General features: G+C 41.9%; 1 protein-coding gene and 1 non-coding gene across 2 annotated transcripts in view; one reads left to right on the top strand and one right to left on the bottom strand.

Moving 5' to 3' along the window:
- Window positions 1-1,428: 1,428 nt before the first annotated feature.
- Window positions 1,429-1,536, top strand: LOC121146321. The gene has a single exon (XR_005882190.1). It is a non-coding gene; the product is annotated as a U6 spliceosomal RNA (small nuclear RNA).
- Window positions 1,537-3,935: 2,399 nt separating this feature from the next.
- The window catches only part of SAMD5 (sterile alpha motif domain containing 5), a 45,592-nt gene continuing 27,314 nt past the window's right edge, over window positions 3,936-22,213 (bottom strand). Inside the window, exon 2 of the mRNA XM_040965443.1 lies at window positions 3,936-5,020. Within this exon, the coding sequence (XP_040821377.1) occupies window positions 4,958-5,020 (63 nt within the window). The 3' untranslated portion in view covers window positions 3,936-4,957. The remainder of the gene's footprint in view (window positions 5,021-22,213) is intronic.

Genomic DNA, 22,213 nt, shown 5'->3' with positions numbered 1-22,213 from the left:
CTTGCATGTTCCACGATCCCATGTGGGTGTTCGTTCATTTCCCAGCTGCTCCACTTAAAATCCCTGTTCATAGCCTGGGAAAGCAGTCAAGGACAGCCAAAACCCTTGGGAATCTGCACCCACATGGAAGACCCAGAAGAAGCTCCTGGTTCCTGGCTCCTGATCGACTCAGCTACAGCTGTTGGAGCCACTTGGGGAGTGAAGCAGCAGGCAGGCATAAGATCTTCCTCTCTGTCTCTCCTTTTCTCTGTAAATCTGACTTTCCTATAAAAATTAATCAATCTGCTTTGCTTTGCTCTGCACTGCTTGATTTGGTTAATATAGCAGCTGTGCATGAACCTATATAGATTTATTCTAAACACAAGTTGTCAGCTGGTGTAAAATGTCCCTGATACGTGGCTCTTGGTCAGAACTGAGAAATGGCAGTTTAGGGTCAGACTCCCATTTCTCTTCCATGCCCCTGGGTATCAGGTTCCACTCTTAATCCAACATCAACTTTGAAAGTTGGAAACACTTCACCTGAGCATGATATTTTGGTGTCTAATTGAATATGACATGTCAGAAATCATACATATCAAACATTTGTGCCAAGATTTCATTTCCTTTAACCTCTCTTGCTGTTGGACTTGCTTAAAATATGTAGGACCCTTAGAGAAAAGTTCAGATATGTGCGTCTTAGTTTCCAGCAGGTGCTTTTCTGCACTGCCACATCTGGTTTTCCTTCAATAACAGAGCTTGCTGATCTGCCATAACCTGCTCTTTGTCTTGGCTTGGTACATCTCAGAAGTAGCAACCAGGGGAGGGCCCTCTGGTAATCCTACTTTGAAAATCACAGCCATAAAATCATAGGAAAATGCATATTGGCCACTCACTCATTTGCACCCCAAATTTATAAGCCTGAAACCTCTGTAAAAAGAGGGAATATAGCAAATACACTCATATATGTCTCTGTCATTAGTTCTCCAGATCTGAAAATGGGTGGCCTTTATGAACTGGCTCATTGCCGTTTAAAAACCCACATTCTCCTCATTCAATCATTAAACATTTGCTTAATTCGTCCCTACTCTGAGTAACCTTTTTAAAAAAAATCTTCAATCTGCCATCTATGAAACACATCCCACCAACAAAGATCAGCAGAAATTATATCTCATAAATTTGATGTTACTGCATTTATTTTCATTTCTTCAAAAAAAATTTTCCTCATTAAATTCTTCACTAACTCATAGATCATACTGTAGCATCATTTTCTTCAAGAATGTTCTTGATTTTCATTTCTTCAAAGATGCATTAGTCATTCAGTTGCATGTTATCTAACTTCATGGCATTGTAAATTTCCGTTTTACTTTCTGTTGTTTTTATTTTGAGACTTTTAAGGGAATGTATAGTGACTGTGTAATGGAGAATTATCACATCCAGATGGGTAGATACGTGCTTACTTCAACAGCACATATACTAAAATTGGAACAATGCAGAGAAGATTAGCATGGCTCCTGCGCAAGGATGACCAGATGTGAAGATACAATGTAATGTGCATTTCCACTTGCAGATCAAAGGCAGACTCCCAATGAAACTGTTTACTATATCTTGACAATAGGATGCTGGACTCTTTGCCATTTTGACTGTTTATGAAGATCTATACTATTGTAATAACTTAGGAGGAATCAGTGGTAGGGGGGAAGGACTTGGAGAGGGGGTAAGGGAAATCCAGAGTCTTTGGAACTATATCATAAAATAATTTTTTAAAGGGGGAAATATTCTTCAAACACAGCAGAGATCCCATCAGTGAATGGTGCAAGCTAGTCATCGCTTAGGCTTGCTACTCAATCTGAAGTAATCTCTTCCACTCAAGAGGAGATAATGATGATAGCTCAAAGTAAGGGAGGGGAGCAAGTCAGGCAGTCAGCACCATGATGTACCAGCTCTGGGCCAAGAGGTGCACGTGTTAAGTTACTGAACTCTTCAACCTGGGAGGCACTGGATATAGTTTCCCCTTCTTATGACAAGAGAAAACGCATCTTTAGTAAGTTCCACAACTGTTGGGGATCACTCCGCAAGGTGCACTGTGGCTTCTGCGCTCAGCTGATGCAGCACAGGAAACAACGTCACAAGGCTAATCCTGGAGTTGGACCGAAGATCCGAGGAATTGTAAACTCAAGGCATATTGTTGCTTTTTCTTAACAACACCAAGAGGTTATAAATTTCTCTGGACATATACTTGTCTTTTGTTGCTGTAGTACAGGTTTTCCCAAGGCTTGGGGTTTAATTCCTCTAAGGAAGGAGCATTTAAAACTCACGTGTTCCCCTTGCCAAGAAGCATCTCATAGCAATGAAATCTGTTCATCCTCTCTAAATTCTGCTCAAGGACGAACTGAAGAAAATTTTTCAGTAATCTTCCAAATTTTTCGATGTTACAAAGTCAAAGTCTAATTAATCTCTTGTGATGTTCTAGAAAATATAAATCAAGATAATCCTCTAGTCTTGATAACATATTTGTTCTTGAGTCAACTGCTTCTTCCTTTATATTCAAAGATATCATTAGCATTCAGATAAAAGACTGAAAAAAGTCACTATTTTTATGCATAGTGTCTCCAGATGTAGTTCATGATATAATTCCTTTCCCTTACATTGTACATGTTGTTTTATTGAGATTTTTAAAAAAAGATTTATTTTTATTGGAAAGTCACATATACAGGGAGAAAGAGAGAAAAAGAGGAAGATCTTCCATCTGTGATTCACTCCCCAAGTGACTGTAACGACCAGAGCTGTGCTGATTCGAAACCAGGAGTCAGGAGTTTCTTCTGGGTCTCCCACATGGGTGCAGGGTCCCAAGGCTTTTGGCTGTCCTCTACTATGTTCCCAGGCCACAAAGGGAGCTGGATGGGAGTCAGGTCCGCCAGGATTAGAATCAACACACAGATGGGATCCCAGAGCATACAAAATGAGGACTTTCAGCCACTAGGCTACCACACTGGGCCCATGCTTTATTGTGATTTAATGCAAAGGAATTAATATACTTCCTTCCATATGTCTTTGCTTGTTTTTAGCTATTCTTCTTCTAATTTTAACTAAGAAGACTTTACAACCCATTGGCTATTTTGTGTTTTAAACTGTGACTCTTAATTCAGCTAGAGTACTGTTATTCTCAAATTCCAATAGCAGGTAAAAAGCTTTAAATTTGACCAAATAATAGAAGCATAACTGCAATAGAAAACAAAACCTGAAATGAACATACAGAGTCCTCCCTTTTCTTCTGGTTGTACTGGATTGCACCACGATCGTAGTTAGTGCTGAAGTTTTTCCAGCAACAGTTCAACAAACGCACGCATAGGTCCATCTGTGATGTCAATCGACTACAGATGCTGCACCTGGAAGTGAGGTCTTGAGGGGGAAGCCATTTATTATAGCAATAAATTATATCAGTGACCCATGCAGACTCCCTTATCCCTGTAAAAAAATCTATCTTGGAAATGTTAAAGTCTATGATTCGCTTGAAAAACAAAAGATGTAAAATTCATCGAAGTAAAATCTCATGAAAGCAACTGAAAAGACAATCTCTGCAGGCGTTTAGTCTTTAATTTCCTTACATTAATTAATGCTTATAAGTATTAACATGTAAGGTAGCATTGTGTTAAAATTGCCCTGGGAGACCTCATGCTTCTCATCCAGGCCCTTCTATGTCCAGGGACCAGTATGCAGCAGGAAAAAAAGGAATGTAACTTTCTGTTTCTTTGAGTTTCTTACTATTTTTGTCTATCACAAATGCTAATGTAAACTCCTGCATCTCATATCCTGTAAGTGGAGGAGGGAAGGTTATCGAACGCATCCGTGCTCTTGAGTTCAGCTGTCAACCCCGAGGGCTTCTTGCTTAATTAGATCTCTTCCATGGACTCCATTCAACAAAGTTTTTGATCCTATCAATACGGTTGACCTTTTTTTTTTTAGGCAGAAAATAACACTATTAACAGACAAAGGCAAGGACACTAAGATTCAGAAATCTTCCAGATTCACCTTAATTTCTCTCCCTCAGCAATCCACTCTTCTTAACTGGCTGCAAGAGGCTCGGGCTCCCCTTGTCCAACACCCTTTCCATCTTCCTGCACGAGCACAGAATTGGTATCGGCAGCCAGCTGAGGTGAGATGGGCTAAGGCACTGTGGCAAATGAGGCGGGACCCTGGTGCTGCAACTCTCTCGGGGAGGGGGGAGCGGAGGAGAGGACCTGCTGGAGCATCTGAATGACTCATCCTCAGCATCTATCACAGCACAACACTCTTAAGAGTGCTGTTCCTAAACCCAAGCCAGATAAACTCTACAAAGTTAGAAAAGTTCTTTCCTTGATGATGTTTTTATCAGTTGAATGATTGCACCTACATGGGAAATACCTATATAAAGCACCTTAAAGTAAGAACCCAATCACACATAATTACAGAAAGGATCTCAATTTACAAGAACATGTTCCCATAAGAAGTGAAATAACATGTATGCTAAAAAAAAAAACACAAAATGAAAATTATTGTCTTCATGTTAAAAGTTAATCTGGAAATGACATTAGTACTAGTTAATGTTAGAAACCTTTTTTTTTTTTAAGTTTTTGGAGCGTACTTAAAATTAGCAATTCCAAAATGCCTTAGCCAGCTTCATCTATTTTCATCAGTTCATAGAATGAATGGAAGAATCCCAAAATATGTATGAGACTGTCTCTCAGTGACATGTCTTTAAAAACGACCTCAGCACATCTTCAGACGTAATATTTCACTGCCTTTTTTCTTCTAGTTACTGCACATCGGTTACCCAGTTTACTAAGTTGATTATTCCAGAACTTTTCCAAGACAAAAGTTAAGCTGATGAATATTTTCCAGGGTCACCATCCATTTCCCTTTTTGAAAGAAGGTTCTAAATATGCCCTTTTTCAGTCTTCAGGCACCTCATCAGTCCTCCACGGGTGCTCAAAAATGATATCTAGCGGTTCTGTGATGACTTCGGCCAATTCATTAAGTACTCTAGGATGGCGGCCATGCGGACCTGTGGATTTGAACATAGCTGGGTTATTGAAGGCCTCCTTTACCCATTCTTCCCCGAGACCTCCTGGCGTCCTGCTCCTACGTCAGCCACACTTGTCCCTTCCTGACCACCATGTGGACTTAGGCAACAAACAGCTTTCAACGTCTTTGCTTTCGACATATCAAGTTTCTCTTCCAAATTAATCAATGAAGAATGCATTCTATTCTTCTCAAATCTATGCTTCATCTTAAAAGGTAGGTTTTTTTTTTTCTTTTGTTTTCCTTGTAAGAAAAAAGACATCTTTTTTCAAAACTCCATGGGAGTATATCTTGTAATAGTCTACATGCCTAAATCACATTGCTCAGTACTACACAACCTGAATAACAGAGCATCAGTCAACGCAATGACACATGGGAAGGGCCGCGTACCTCATGCTCAAAGGGTGCAGAGCGATTCAACTTGTATCTGCAAGTGCTAACTCCAAATGCATCTTCCAAAATAAAAAAAGATTCACAATCACCTTTAATCATTATCATTTGTATGCATCAACAGTTACTTTTTCACACAGACATTTAAATAGCATCCTCGTCTTGTGCAGGAGAGAGAGAAATAAGGATTTTGAAAAAGCAGTAACCTAGAAGAACTCATTTGTTGTGTGGTCATCAGGATCAGGGCTCTTGGGCTTATCTTGGGCTAATTATCCGTAAGCTCTGATAGGTGTTGACAGTTTTAACCCCTTCACTGTCACGGTGATGCCTCTGCGACTGAAAGACAGCAACCGATGATACCCATCTGTCCCGGCTTTGCGGTGTGCTGAGAGCCCCTGACAGATGCAGCAAGCAGAAAGGCGAGGAAGCCCAGGAGAGCTCCAAAGAAGAAGGAACTCGCTCTTCCCAGAACTCATGCTGCTTGGGCACGACTATCAGACTTTTACGGGGAAAAGCTGGAATCAGTTTAGGAAGCAAAATCAATTCCTGTTTGGTTTTCTAGTCTTTTTCTCATGAACCTTAGGCCCAGATCTCTTCTTTGAAACTTTGTAAAAGAAAGAAAAAAAACCCAAACTTTATATTGCAGAAAACATTAAGATTCATTTGGAAAACAAGGCTACACATTCCTCCAAGGTAAAAACGGTTGGCTTTGGTACATGCCATTTTCAGCCCTCCTCCAAGGGCCACCTGCTGATGGCAATGTTAAGCTAATATGTCATTATTAACCAGTTAGGGCGATAGCACTGAGCAGTCTTTCCCATCTAAATTGACAGAAAGTAACAGTATTCATGTGTGGGAAGTTTTCCTCCGCAGAGAAGTAAGCTACTTTCTGGCCTCTCTTGTTAAAATTGCTGTTACAATGCTCTCATTAATAACTGCTCTATTCAACTAACCATCCCCCATAAGCGCATAGCCAAACAAATGACACTACAAAAATCACCTCCTTTTATGTATGAACTATGAAAAAGTAATGCCCAATGGAGCTTGACAAACCAATTTGATTTTGGTTGGTTGATTGGGGGAGTGGGTGGCTTGAGAGGAAGGTCTCTGTAAGTCATCTGCAAACAAAGAAGACAAAACTGAGGTTTGAATATTCTCAAAGTATATTTATTATAGAATCCAAGATGGTTAGCTATTTGCATGAGGAACAGTCTTGCATTCCAGCATCAGGATCAATAGGACATAGGGAATGAAGGCAAGAAGGCGAGAAGAACCACAGGGGGAGGCAGGTGCGCCCCCCCAGCATTTTCACTATGATGAATCATCTCTACCTTGTCCTGTGCTACACAGAGCTTTGCCTGAAGCCAGGAAGAATCCCCGATTTGCTGGCAAAGGTCACTGTGTTCTAGGAAGACATAAATAAAGAAGATGCCTTTGGGCAGGTCATCATCCAGAGAGCAGAGGCCACACATGACACTCAGCTGAAGTCAGTTCACAGAGCTAACAGCTAGCTGGCAGCCCCTGAAACCTCTCCCGTCTTTAGTTCAACAAAAACAAATCCCATTCATTCAACAAACCCAGCCTTGCAGTTTGCTATTTTCATTCTTGAAGGGAGAGCGGGTCAGGATGTAGATGGGTCAGGAGTTTCAGTACGTGATCACAGTACAGACCACGTCGCTTGGAGAGCACTGGCAGTGCTGGCTATGGACCTGGGGCCCACACTCCCATGTGCCCTGCTGCTGCCACACACTGTGACACCAAGAGCCATGCCCTGCTAGCACCCACTCTTGAAAAGCAACAGAAGAGAACAGAGTTTTAAGTTCTGACAAGCTGGAAGGGAATTACTGCTGAAAACAACTCACACAAACATGCATTTCAGGAAGTAGCTCCTCCCACAAGTTTTCCATGTTTCATTTTCCCCTAAACTGTCTGGCATCCTCCTAACCATGGAAACAAGCCTCCCCTGCACCAGGCAAAACGAGAGCTTGCCCACATGTCTGCCGTCACGTTCGCCAATTCCAGCACTGGACTGACTTAGAAACCAAGAAAGCAGTGACCTCACATCTGGCCCTTTCCAAAAACATTGCGGAAGCCAGCCTCAGTTCTTAATATTCCTGAATCATGATTTGTATTTAAAAATAAAAAAGGAAAGAAAAGAATGCATGCCAAGAGTTTGTTCTGTACTGTGTTGATCTCTATGTTCCTAGGAAAACATTCCCACGTGGGTTAGACTACTGTGGTTGGCATTTCCGCCCACCTAGTGGGGTGAGCACTGCCAATCAGAATCCTCACACCAAGCAGAATTCTCGGGCTGAACTGTGACTTTCTCAGTTTCTTTTGTTTTTGGCTTTTATAGCGGTGAGGGATTTGGCATTCCCAGATACTTGGCAGGGCTCCTACACTAGAATGCCATCAACACTAGAGTTCAAATCTGAGAAAGTGGGAGGAGGGACAGAAAAAGTTATTCAGTGAACAAAGAACACTGCTGTCCTCTAGTTTAAAACTGAAGATTTATGAGATTATTATTATTTGTGTTGCTCAGTTGATTAATTTATTTCAAACCTGTTACTCTTTTTAGCTTGTGAGTTGCCCCCTAATCAAAGACAATCAGAGCTATATATAGACTAAAACATAATTTTTTTTTCATTTTTTATGTGAAAGGCAGATTTATAGAGGAGAGAAATATACTCTGCCCACTGGCTCACTCCCCAAGCAGCCACAACAGCCAAAGCTGAGCCAATCCAAAGCCAGAAAACAGGAACGCCCTCCGGATCCCCCACACAGGCACAGGCTTCCAAGATCTTGGGCTGTCCTCTACTGCTCTCCCGGGCCACAAACAGGGAGCTGGAAGGAAAGTGGAGCAGCTGGGACATGAACCAATGCCCATATGGGATCCCAGCAGTTGCAATCTGAGGATCCAGCCATTAGGCCACTGGCCCAGACCAGAAATGTTATTTCTCTATTGTGATTGTATTCTAAAGTGCATATAGAACCAATGAATACAAATTCTGCACATTTGGGTGCTCAAATAAAAAAAATACAACTTGTAACCATATGTGAATATTCTGAAGTTTTCATACCATTTCAAAGACAACTGTCTCACAGTACAAAGAAACAGGATAATGGTGGTGGTACAAATGTTGCTACAAATGTTAACCTCTCTCTTCCTGAAAGACAGAATCGCAAAGCAGTATCTTTGAGTGGTTGGTCACAAGACACAAGGTTTTCTTTCATCTCAAGAGATTCTCAAGCCAAGGTTGTCAACATGAATCCCTGCAACAGTGGCTTTGATTATGGGTGGAAAAAACAAGAAAAGTAGAGATTGTCCAGAAACAGGCTAGTTCAGTACACACTCACTTATACCATGAACTTCTCTAAGGACCAAAGCCACATGTCACTCGATCTCCACAGGCACAGTATTTAACATCAGCCTTTACCATTATGCATTATAATTTTTACAAATAATTTCTCATTACACTACGTTTTCCTGGGAACTTACTTTTTTAACTATTTATTTGAAAGTCAGAGTTACAGAGAGCTGGAGAAGGAAAGATCATCCATAGCCTGGTTACTACCCTAATGACTGCAAAGGCCAGTGCTGGGCCAGGCTTCTGAAGCCAGAAGCCAGAAGCCAGAAGCCAGGCGCTTCATCTGGGTCTCACACCAGGGTGGCAGGGCCCCAGGCATTTGGAACATCTTCTGGTGCTTTCCCAAACACTTTTGGCAGGGAACTGGATCAGAAGTGAGTCAGCCTGGACTTGAACTGGTACCCATGTGGGAAGATTGGCTGCTATAGCAAAGCTATCCAGGAACCCCTCTTAAACTTCAGTACAAGGCTGGCACCCAGTCCCCAGCAGGCAATGGGATGCAACTTGATACCATAAACATCACTGGCACTTCAATATGGCCTTGTCAGCAGCCAATGCCCTGAGCAGCTCAAAAGTCTTTACTTCTCTCTGCTTGGAGACCTATGGCTCCTAAAGCACCTGGGATTTCTTCAAAGTTGATTTACAAGTTTCCAGTTTCATTCCAGGGAGAGATACAATCACCAATCACCCTGCACAGGCCCAAACCCTACAGCAAGAGCTTTCCTGCACAGACAAGCCAGGCGGTATCTGAAAGTCGCCTTCTGCTTAATTTGAACATAGGGAGCTTCATTCCCAGAGGAGCAGTGGTCTCAGTAGCACATAACGTATGTGAGAACATTCCAAGCCACACCTGCAGGAGCCCATCCTCACCTCAGCCTTGTTGTGCACACACACACACACACACACACACACACACACAAAGTCCCCTTCCAAGTACTCATTTTCTACCCAAACTGAGAGATACGTGGCTTTCCCTGGCTGTGGCATCATGGCTTTGGGAATGATTCCTCTGTATTTTCCTTAACTTTCTGCATATAAAAAGTGCTCCGTGTGACTGCAACTCCCAGCGGTGACTGCAACTTCCACTCACCAAGTAGTGTGTGTACTTTGAAAGGATGTGTCTCAGGGGGTGGGTTTCCTGGGATCCTACAATCTAGAAAAAGGCTTGGCTTACTTCAGAATGTACTACATGATGATCTACATGTATTTTCTTCTTTTGATTTTAGAAACAAATACCACCCAATTACATAAACCTTTGCGCTTCCCTATCCAGTCTTCATTTGTAGTGCTGAATCAGTGTTAGATCCTGAAACAGACTGGACTACAATGAACAGCTTCTCATTGGAGCCTCTGGGTGCAGATGGGTTCTACTCTGCATTCAAGGTCTATCTACAGGTTTTCAGCCAAGCAGACATATCCTGGAGAGGCTGGCTGACAATTTTCTACCCACTCATTATTCAGAAGTCTCAGAAACAAATCCAGAGGTTAAAAACAAAGGCATCTTTGTTTATGCTGTCCTCAGGGCATTAACTGATTTTATAATGTTGCCAGCTGAATAGCTATGTAAATTCCCAACTTTCTTAAAGGCACTTTGCTAAATTCATCACTGAATACTCTGTGTATGCTCCTTCCCATCCAAGCAGAACGGTTCACCGGGTTATGGTTTGCAAGGCTAGCAGGAGTTATAGGAGCTGCATCTCTCCCTCCATCACTACCACCAACACTTCCAGAAGCGAGGACCCCCTCCATGCCAATGCCTGGAATCACAGTGTTAGGAATTCAACTGCTGGGAATTCTGTCTGATACTCTGTTATTTTATAACAACACACAGCTGGTCATAGGAATCCAGGGCTGTGTCACCACTCTTTCAAAACACTAGAGATAACGCAATCAAAGGGTTGTCAGGGGCAGTCTTTGGAGCAGTGAGTTTAAGAATAAAAGGAAGCTTGGGAATATTTGCAGATTGAGTCTGAGGATTCCAAGGAGACTAATAAACAAAGGTGAAAACCAAAGGGTTCATCAGGGACCAGAAGTGTGGCTGGGGTCAAGAGCAGACATCCGGGTAAAGACACATGCTAGAGTGGAGAGGAGGAATTCACCCTGGAAAGAGGGAAAAAGAAGCAGATGGGCAAAGATGTCACCAGCAGGGGCAACACTCGCCCTTCTCACTGATGATGGAGCCCAAGCCAGCTGCTCAGGAGGCCATGTACTGCGCCAGGACAGCACTCTAAGGAACAAGAGGAGATCTTAAATAGCCACCAGGAGAACTGCAATGGGAAACGAGGCTGTGAGATGCAAGCGGGCTGGCTTACACTGAACCACATGCACAGAGAGTAGTGCGGGCTTTGGGAATTTGTATCAGTATTATGCTTTAAGGTCTCCAAATACCACCAAAACTACGATCAAATCCCAGGCTTACACATCTACCACCAAAAGCCCAGGACAGAAATAGCTACAGTGCATGGAACATCAGTGTTTTCTGCTCTTGAAAACTTCCAGGGTGACTTCATTTGACCCACTTCTACTGGTGTCAGTCTCCACCAACCCTGCTGAGCTGTGTCCTGGGGATTCTCATGTAGTCATTCATTCATCCGTCCATTCATTCTCTCTACCCTTGAATAGCTCACAGTGAAGTTACCCATCATGACAGACTAATGGTCACTGAAATCACCATTCACAAGAATCTCCTACATTAGGTTTGGATTAGCACCAACAGCCAGAAGCAGCCAAAGGAAGACAGAACACAATGCCAAGCCAAGGAAGACCGGCAGCCACCGGAAGTGGCAACAGCAACACAGGGTTCTACCCTGGAGCCTTGGAGAGGGAAGGTGGCCCAGTGGACACCTCGGCTTAGATCCCGGGGGCCTCCAGAGCTGCAAGGAGAGCACACATTCCTGCTGCTGGAAGACACTCCACTTGTGACGTTTTGTTACAGCAACCACAGAAATGAACACAGAGCTCTTTCACAGAAAGTTCCTCCAATGCCATTAGGAATATTTCAGCTGTTTCACTGCTTTTGACAGGACATGCAAATGTGACTTTATGCAAAAGATACTTTATTTTCACTCATATCAAATGTACATAATGCTTCATTAGACATATTTAATTTCATTCATAATCTATAATGAAAAATATGACTTCAGTCAGTGATGCAAACTGGTTAAATCATGTAAGAAAAATGATTGATGCAAACATATTAAACACTACCCAGTACCATGTTTATACGTGGGCCCCATGTATGCGACAATACAAAACTAAGATTGAAATCTTTGTTGCAGCACCCAACATTGCCAATAAGCAGCCTATAGAAACACCATTTTTCTATTGCGTAAAACGTCCCCTGGGGATGGGCTTAGCAGGTACAACATTAGTTAGGATCCTGTGTCACACACTGAAGAACCTGTGTTTAACTCAGCTCTGGCCTCACCTCAGCCTCCTGCTGACCCGTACCCTTGGGACAGCAGGCGAGGTGCCACGGAGTGCACTGCTCCATCGACCTGGACTGAGTTCCCTCTTCCAGCTTTGGCCCCAACCCAGAGCCCTTGTCGGCCTTTGGAGAGCAGACAAGCACATGGGGGCCTTCTCTTAACATGTATCTCTCTCTGCCTAACAGTGAAAAATAATCTGCCCCCTCCCAAAAAAAATCCTGGTTTGTTACTTTACTTGAATATTTATGACTTGCTTTCAGTTGTGAGACCAGAAAAGAAAGTTGCAGCGGCTATTTCCAAGCATTTCTCCTCAAATAACGTGCTATAGCTGTGAGTATAAAAATTGAATATAAATGCAACTATTTTTCTATTTTGATGTCAATTTTTAAAGCATGAGAGTTTGATCTGTAATGCAAATAATCTGAGTTCTATTCGGTTTTCATTTTAAAGAGGAAGTATTCAAATTATTGTCATTGATGTACTGAAAGATACGTAATGAAATATTCACTGTTCCCAATCTGAGAAACCTCAGGAATGTCCCCCAGCTGGGAGACACAGCAGCCTCTGGACCAACCATTCGCAAATATGCTGCTTCTGGGAGATACTCTCTGTCTTAGGAAAACCGAGGATTCCAAAAACACTTCGCTTACACGGGTTGTAATATGAAATTTACTGTATCTGAAATTATAATTTATAAATATTTAAGCTATTTTTTAAGATAGTAGTAAGTACTTTCCATGCCAACATAACAGCTTATGAAAAAATACATCTTCCTTTCAAAATTAAGAAGAATAAAATTGCCTTACATTCTTTCCCCTATCTCCTCAGGTCTGGCCTGATGGGTGACTGGATGTTTTACATTCAGTCTGTGGCGACATGCTTTCTTAGTCAGTGCATAGAAGCACATGCAGCTCACAGAGCCGCTGCAGAGGACACAGCAGTACCTGAATAGTCTGGAGACAGACAACTGGGGATTCTCGTGTTGCTATCTGGCCAAAACAAGAGGAAGTTTCAAACCTCAGGAGACTTGTGAATCTGAAATGGCATTAATGAATATTTTGACCTATTTTTCCATTAAAATCACTGATCCAGCCTCTACTTTTATTGATTATTTTCTCACATGATTTTATTTTCATTTCATGCATTAGGCTTCTCCGTTAGACAAATCTCCCAAATACAGATGCGTATGTAATTAGACAATTTTGTAAAGCATTACATTTGTTAAATCACCCATAATTTTTTTTACAAATAGTAAAAAAAAAAAAAATCAATCCACTGTGGCAGACATAAGTTCACTGTAATTCTAATTTTTCCTTGCATAGTCAGATTCTACCACTAACAACAACTTGCTCTCTTGGAATGTTAGATTCATTGTGTTTATTTTCCAGAAACTTGCAAAATACTTATCTGGCTATTCTTTCAAGTGAAACTGGAGTCTCATTAAAAAAAAAAAAGTGGCTAGTACAGCTAGCAATTCAAACAATAGTGTAAGCAACTGGCAGCAAACTTCCCACACACTTTCACTTACACCGGAAGTGCCTTGGGAGTAGTTTTTCACTCAGCCATAGAAATTTTTTAAAGAATTTACACAATGGGCAATACTTAACATACTTATCAATTTTTACTTCTTCATCAGGCTTGTTTCAGCAAAAATGGCTTTCCCCCACTTCCTGTTGGTACAAATGAAGACATCAACTTAGCCCACAATCACTCTGTTCTACCAGTGTGAACACCACAGAATGGAAAGGCAAGTAAGGGCTCAGTACTGTAAACTCAGCCCCAGCTCACAGAGCCCTTGAAGAAGTCATGGGGCTCCCACGGGGTTTGTGGGTCACACTTTTAAGAAGCATTGTTTTATTTCACTTTTAGAGGCAAGAGACATGGTAGATGTCACAAAATCAGCATCCCTGGGTCTCACACCAACTCATCAGTCGGGAACATAACTCTGCCCTTTTGTATAATATATCCTTCCTGACGATCACTCCAGATTGTTCCTCCTGGCCTCCTATCTGTTTCCATCTCAAGGAATTAGAAACTCTGCAATCCTCTAGTCAGGGGGATAAGGCAAGTGTCCTCTCTCAATCCAGAGAGAGGTTTGCTAAAATGGCCAGTTTGCTGCAGCTCCCACTGGTTTATGTGAGGGCCGAGTATGTGCTGGGCAGAACCAGGCTGGAGTGCAACACCCATTGGTTCCAGTGGAAGTCAGGAGTGAAAACAGAACCAAACCAGCAATTGCAACCACCAGCTGATCGGCACGATGGACTGTGCCGGGCCCTGTACTTGCTAGCACATACAAGAATCTGGTTTGAGCACACCTCAGACAAAGTTTCTTTGGAGATCTCCCCAATCAAAATGCTGGACTCAGAACCCTAACCAAGAAAAGAGAGGAGACAGAACAGGTCAACCAACCATCTCAGCTATATCTTGGCAAGGAGACTCTATGATGGACTATGTCAATCAGTGGATTCTTCAAGGACCTCATAGTGCTTGGAGTGGCAAGATTGGCAGCGATTCATAACTGTTGCAATATCAAAACCACTTGAGCAAGAACCTCAGAGCATGCCCTACATCTGGGACCTGGGGAGGGTGGAAAATTGGGTGGGCCTTCTCCCTTAATCCCCCCCTTTAAACATGAAGGAAACAATAAGGAAAAAATAATAGTCTTACCCACTTTCCTGTAGCCCTTGAACCTTTTTACCCTAATCAGCTATGTAGAGATTGTCAAAATAATATATATATATATAAATGTAAATATATATATAAATATATATAAATATATATATATAATGGCCAGTTTGGTAGGGAAGGCATGCTTCTCTGGGCACAGGGCAGAATGGGGCTACATTTGCCACTCTTGGCAATCCCAACATTGTGAGCACAGCCATCAACCTGCAGGAAAAAAGAGCCTCCCCCTCGCAGCATCCACTGTGTGCTCCCCCAACACTGAAGCATGACTTCCGCTGGACCCTGACCTCATCTGACAAATTGGAATGGGCAGAGAAGCAAGACAAGTGTCATAATCCTCTTTAGCAATTCCTTACGAGGCATATTTGCATGTTCAGCAGCAGCCAGAGTGAAGGAATATCCAGGGGATCCACACCATTTTCCATTCTTCCACATTGGTTTTGATTTTGGCAAGGATACTCAGGGACGCATTCAAATGTCCAACAAAACGCACACTCCAACGGAGCAGCAGCTCACTGCATGAAGAGAACAGCACACACAAGGTCATCTGCATAAGATGCTGACTGCCCAGCTAAACCTCAAGGAAATGTGAATGGGTTAACGAAGCAGCAAAAGCCATGTAAACGGGACTGAGGCTGTTTATGTCTCGTAAGCCTTGACCAGACACCCTTGCCATTGTGAAACACATTTACTAGGAGAAGATGTGAAAGCAAAACGCAGATCCAAGGGCCTCGCAGTTAGAGTTCAAAGTAGCCTTGTGTCATTGCATCCAAGTGAGTACAAAGGTACTTATATATTTGTGTGTCAAAGAGAGAGGAAAGAAATCTGGGGGCTAAGGGGAGTGAATGGAGAACACACAAGATTGCTTCAATTTCCAGGTAATCCTCGGCCATGCCATCATCCATCCAGTCGTGCCAGAATAGACAGGAACTCCCTGTGGAGAGCAGGGAGGGCAGTGCATGGACCTGTTGAGTCGCTCCAGCTCCAGCAGTTTAAGTACCACTTGGGATGTCTGAATCCTGTATCAGTGATCGGAGCCTAGCTCCACTTGTAAATCCAGCCTCCTTTTAATGTGCAACTAGAAAAGCAGCAGGTGATAACTCAAGAATCTGGGCTCCTGTCATCCATGGGGGAACTGGACTGAGTTCATGGTTCTTGGCTGCAGTGTGGCCCTACTCAGCCCAACCATGGCTAGTGCAGGTGCTGAAGAAGTGCAGCAGTTAGATGATGTCTGTCTGCTTTTGAGAAGAAGAGAATGTGAGAGAAAGTGAGAGAAAGAGACAGGAAGCAAGAATGATAAAAAGTGTTTATAACATTGAAAAGAAATATCAAAAAAACAGGAAAAAAGGCCTTGTCACTTTCTATATGGTTGGCCTTGGACAAGTTTAACTTCTACACTCTGACTCAGTTCTCCACCTGTGTAATGGGAGTAACAGTAACACCTGCGTCTCAGAGGGTTGTTGGGAAGAGTAAATGAGCTAAAACCTGCTTAGTATATGACATAGCATTGTATAAGCCTTCATAACTCTGGGTGTCTTCCCAGCACCCACTTTCACAGACATGGGCTTAGATAACTCAGTCACTGGGAGGGGTGTGATGTAAACCCAGCCCCAAAGATGTGTAGATTCTGGCACAACTTCAGCACAAAGCTGTAATGGATGTTCAGCCACGATATTAAGGTCGTCATCCACAAATGTTATTAGAATAAATCATGAATAATGTGTATGCTTTAAGCACTGTTTAGCCATTAACTTTACAAAATGCCATTTAGCCTTGTGAGGCATGCCCTATAGAATGTAACTACTCTATCAGCAGTTCTCGGGCTTGTTCGGACATAAAGACCTCTTTAATTGTTTTAAAAACATAAGTCTCGCCTACCCTCAAGCACACACATGTGTGCATGTTCAAACACAAAGTCACAAGTGCACAAAGACCACGACCTGACTTACATTTTTCTTACTTTCCTACTCCCCTATGCTTTAGAAGAAACACTGATTTAAAAGTGATCAAACATATAAATACATTTGAAACATTTTCATAAAATGTGATTCATGGAGAAATCCACTGATAACAACATGTAGTAAAAATGAAGTCCAGGTCTCCTGTACTAATTCTTTAAGGTTCTGTATTCTTCGGATTCAAAGCTACTTTCCCAGGAGAATGGAATCATCCGATGATGAAATTGGATTCTTAAATAAATTCAACTCTATTAAAATGAAACTTAGTTAACAGAGTTAAAAAAAAAAATCAAACCCCAGAATCCCAATTTCAATTCTTACATCTGGTGGTCTCTCCATGCTGGAAGACTTTGTAGCACCATTTCAACAAACTAAAGGCTTTGCACAAGGCAGAACAACAGCATTTCCTCTCTTCACCGTCTTCTAGAGCTCAGCCCTAACAACTGTCATATTTATTTCAGGAATCTGACCTACTGCAGCCAAGACATTAGACAGAGAACACAGATAAGCCCATGTAGTTTCTACAAGAAAAATAAATGTGAATTCAGAGATAAAGCAGAAATGACCCAAATTCCCTAAAACATAATACAGATCTATTGAAAAAAAAAATCCCCAGGCAAAATATGGAAGTCAGTGAACTGGATATTTTTCGGAGAATTTAAAATAGAACAACAAATATTTTAGAAACTCCCTTGTTCAGATAGGAGCTTCTTATGCATTGCACAGAGCACATGCCCAGGCAAACTCACTCTCTCTCTCTCTCTCTCTCTCTCTCTCCCTCTCTTAGTCTCTCACAAACACACACACACACACATGCACACACACACACACACACTCATGCACACACTACTGAAATCACACTTAGGTCTTCAACCATTTTCTTCCCGTGCCTCCCATTCCCTTTGAGATCAAATGTAAAATAACCTTTCATGTTAAGGCAGCTGATGCTTTTTTATTTTCAGCCATAATGTGTAAAAATCATGCTACTTAACACTACATTATATTCACAGATCATGCAAGTTAAATACAGACACCTTGCTGATTTCTTAATATGGATTCAGCTAAGATTAGTTATGCATCTGCCACCTTAACATTCAGATTGGGGGTGGAAAAAAAAAGCCTTAGTTAAAAATCACACTTGCCTTGTAAATGCTTAGAATTTTATGGTTCATTTAAGAACATTACAATCAAGAATTTAATTATGTCAAAAAAAGAATGGTTCTTCTTAACAGCCGAAATTGCATCCCCCTCGTTTTCTCGCCCCCACCCCACAAACTGGATCATTTTCCTTAACCTCTGTGGGCTGGTTTTCTGATCTATGAAATAAAGTGGCTTGGTTGGATGATACAATAGCTCCAGTTGCATCATGTGGAGGTTTTAGGATTTCCAAGGACTAGACTGAGGAATAGAGCAGAGGAGGTAGGGCCAAGAATCCCTGAGAATGTGGTCATTTCAATTCCTAAACATGGTAATATTTCCTGAGAGATCACACAACCATCCCGCAGGGTATTGTCACTAGCCTGGCAACTGTGGGCTAAAGGGCAGCCAGGTGTTAGCATCAACAGTCTCACCAAAGCCTCAACCGTGCTTTAACACTTAGACACTTGTTATAGCAACACACTATTCAGCAAATCACTTAATCTCAAAAACACATGGTTTTCTTCCAGTTTAAGATCTGTGTGTTCCGGCATCAGGATGGACTGAGAACTAAGGATGGAAGACTAATCTGTGTGTGGCATGGGGTTGGGGATGGAGGAGGACTTATTTTGGGATCAGAAAATCTAACAATAACCTCTTGTCTGAGTAGTAAAATGCTTAAGCTTTGCAAGAGACTATAAACATACAGTAAAATCCTCTTCAGTATGTGTTTTAATAATTCACTCTGGTGGTGGGTCATGTTCCACTTGGTTCAATTAAATGAAGGTGTAACTGATGATGAGTCACCTTCTACCAGCAAACAGAGTATAAGACAAAAACTCGTGTGCAGGTCATTTATTTGGGAATGTGATCCCAGGGAGGAGAGGGGAGGGGTAAGGAATGATGGAAGCAAAATCAACACAGAATGCATGATGGGGCTGGTCACTGAAGGCTTGGGGGGCGGAATGGGGGATGCTGCCCAATTATGCAAAAGCTTTCCAGGAGCCTTAGGAAATGTGTCTCAGACCCACTCATGGAGGAGAACAAGGAGACGAGTGTGTGTCCATTAGCTCTCATTACCCATCTGGCAAGGTTTCCCTTGGGGGTGGCAACTTGCCTGCACAGGTGAATGCTAGGCAGCTCCCACAGCAGCCTGTGACAGAGTCCATGAAGCTTAGACCAACAAGCTGTCACATTACACCTATGCGGTGCTTGTCAAAGCCTGTCCAAAACTGTCTGCTCAGCGATGGCCAATGCAACATCGAAAGTCAAGGTGAACTAAAGAAGTGTGCACAGGTATCAGACCACAGGTATCACTGAGAATGGGATGGGGATGCTGCAAGAACAAATCACCTCATCACTTCAATGACTCATACCACTCCTCTTACAAATCCACTGAGGCCAAGTTTTGGCTGCTGGCCACTTTCCTCCCCTAAGAAACAATGTTGACACAACAGTCTCTGTCAGGCCCTGCAGTGGCAGGGAAGGTTCCAGAGCACAGCAGTACAGCATGTCACACTGGGGACCAGCCCAGGAGAAACAATTTACTTTAAGGATGTCTGTGCACATCCTTTGTGTCACATCTTTACTTTGGGCACAGACCATCCAATCTTCAGAAATATTTAGTCCACCTACAAAGAAAGCAGATCATTCCCCACAGGTTTTTCTTTTTCTAGTACAACAAAACAAAAATTTCCTTAAAGATGTTGAGAAAGAAGTGACACCAATAAGTAACCTCTAAGGACATTAATGACATAACTGAGGACAAAACTTGGTTCTCCATATTTCCACTCCAGAGTAAAACTGATAGGAAACATGATGGTCATACTTCATTATTAAATTATGCAGAAATAAGTTTATAGCTAAATAACAAATGACGGCAGTTTCAAATTCTGACACATTCTGTACAGAGTTAAGAGACCAACTGGATAGCAAGAGGTGAGGTGCCCATCAGTAAGTGAGGATCTCTCTGAGGAGCTTTCATGTAAGAAAATTACTGAACCACTTATGAAAAATCACAACATGGCTTTAAACAATCATTAGCAGCATTATTCTCTAAGGGCCATCGTCACTCTATTAAGATCTCAATGGATTTATATCCACTCTGCCTCCTTTCTACTTCCCACTCGCCAGGAAATTCACCATTACTTTTAATTAGCCATTACTATACTTCGTCTTGTACTTAGTAAATGAAATGTTATAAGTCCTTAATTTTAAAATCAAGCAAGCTCTTTTAAACATTCATTACTACCTTAGGTTGTCTTTTTAAGAATTTCCCATCTATCAGGAAGTCTTTAAGAGACGATCCAATCTCTCTCCACCAATTCCAGGCATCGTTTTTCCTGCAATGCCACCTGATTCTTGTTGTATAAAGATTTCTTACCTTCCAAATCAGTATTCAAGAAAAAAACCAAGATCCCCCTACATAAAGACTTTCTTTCTAGTCTATCTTGGGTAGAAACATGAGTGGGAGGCAGGATTCTATAAATGACCCCAAAGAGCATTGTACTTGCAGAAACTTTTCTCTTTCAAGTGAGAGCAGAATTTGTGAATATATGATGAGATGTCACTCCCACAATTTGGTTACAGTGCATGATAAAGGCAGACTCCATCAGGCTGACCTTGTCTAATGGGTTGATCCTTTTCAAAGTTTAATGTCTCTAGCAGGAAAACAGGAAGTCAGAGAGATGCCATGCTAAAGACAGTCTCTACTCACCATCTCTGGTTTGAGGAAGAAGGGAGGCAGCTACAAAGGATGAGTTTGCCAGAAAGCGGCCCAGGGCTAACAACCAGCAAAAACAACTGGGATTTCACAGCATCAGCTGCAGGGATCTGGATCCTTCCAGCAACTTTGATGTGCCCAGTAAACTGTTCTTCCCCACAGTCACCAGTAAGAGCCCAGTCTGGTTTTTGGCATTGTAACACACTGAGCAGACACCATGTCAGGATGGGAGCTTACAACAAGTTTCAAGCTGCACAAGACTGAGCCAATACATAAGTGCTATTTTTGGCTACTGGGTGTGGTGATCTGTGATGCAACACAGGAAAACCAATACAACATTGGACCAGATCTCTCAATCGTAATGTTCTCTCCTGCATCTCCAACATGCACCATTAATTCTTACCAAAATAAGAAAATCCACTGAGGGACAGATTGAAAGGCAGAACCCAATATTGCACAAACTAAAGCAAAGCAGCAGGCCTGGCCAGTGGCAATGTGATACCTTGGGAAGGCCACCAGCCACTCCAAAGGATGTGAGAGGAACAGTGACCAGGAGAAAACCATGTACCAAGCTACTAATTATCTTTCCAAATCAAACATGGCGCAAAGTGAAGTGGGAGATGAGGAAATCATTTAAAATCCATCATATATTTGCATCCTCTAAATTCTTGTGATTACAAGCAAAGAGCTCAGCAGCATTTACACACTGTAGCCAATCAAACACCATGTATTAATCTCCTATCGTTCTAATTTCCTTCTTAAAGAAAAGTGCTCAGGCCCCTTAAACCAGCACATTTGTGGTCATCTGATGGGATTCTGGTCAATAAGATACATGCAGAAGGAAGTTATCCAGGTCCCATGCTTATTGCCTCTGAAGAGGTCTGGGATTCAGGGGACCTTCCACAGGACAAAGCAGGCATAGGTCCCTGAGCCCCTACATGGAAGCAAGCCCCCACAGGCCTACACTGGACTTTGCTGGAGCCAGAAATAGGTGTTTGTAATACCAGAGCTATAAAAAAGCCTCAGGGTGAGGAGAGGACAGACACTTCCTTAGGAAAACGTAGCCTGGCTCATTCTTACTAATACAAATATATTTTCTCATTTGATTTAGCAGTTTTATGGACAGAATCTCTTTCTCTCAGATTTTTTACTTACTATAATACCTAAATACTACATAGGAATCTGAATGTCAAATTCAATTTATGCTGTAAGAAACCCCTACTCTGATGAAACCTAACATTTATGCTGGGTGGTTTTTTGCTACTTGATATATGTATATGTCCAAACACACACACACAAATATATGGTGACACTTCAAAAATTTGGTGGAAAATGGAATAAAAAATTAAGTTTATTTTGGATTAAAACATCTAAAATCCATGGGCAGTTTTTTCATAGAATGCATTTTCCATATTTTCCATAAACTTATTGAAAGGCTCTTGGATATATGAATTTCATATTTTTGCACAATGAACAAATTTATTATTT

Source organism: Ochotona curzoniae, unplaced genomic scaffold, assembly GCF_017591425.1.
Source record: "Ochotona curzoniae isolate NIBS_2020 unplaced genomic scaffold, NIBS_Ocur_1.0 scaffold_3890, whole genome shotgun sequence".
In the NCBI taxonomy this organism is placed as follows: domain Eukaryota; kingdom Metazoa; phylum Chordata; class Mammalia; order Lagomorpha; family Ochotonidae; genus Ochotona; species Ochotona curzoniae.
Note: the sequence above shows the minus strand (reverse complement) of the source record. Positions and strands in the feature narration are given on the sequence as shown.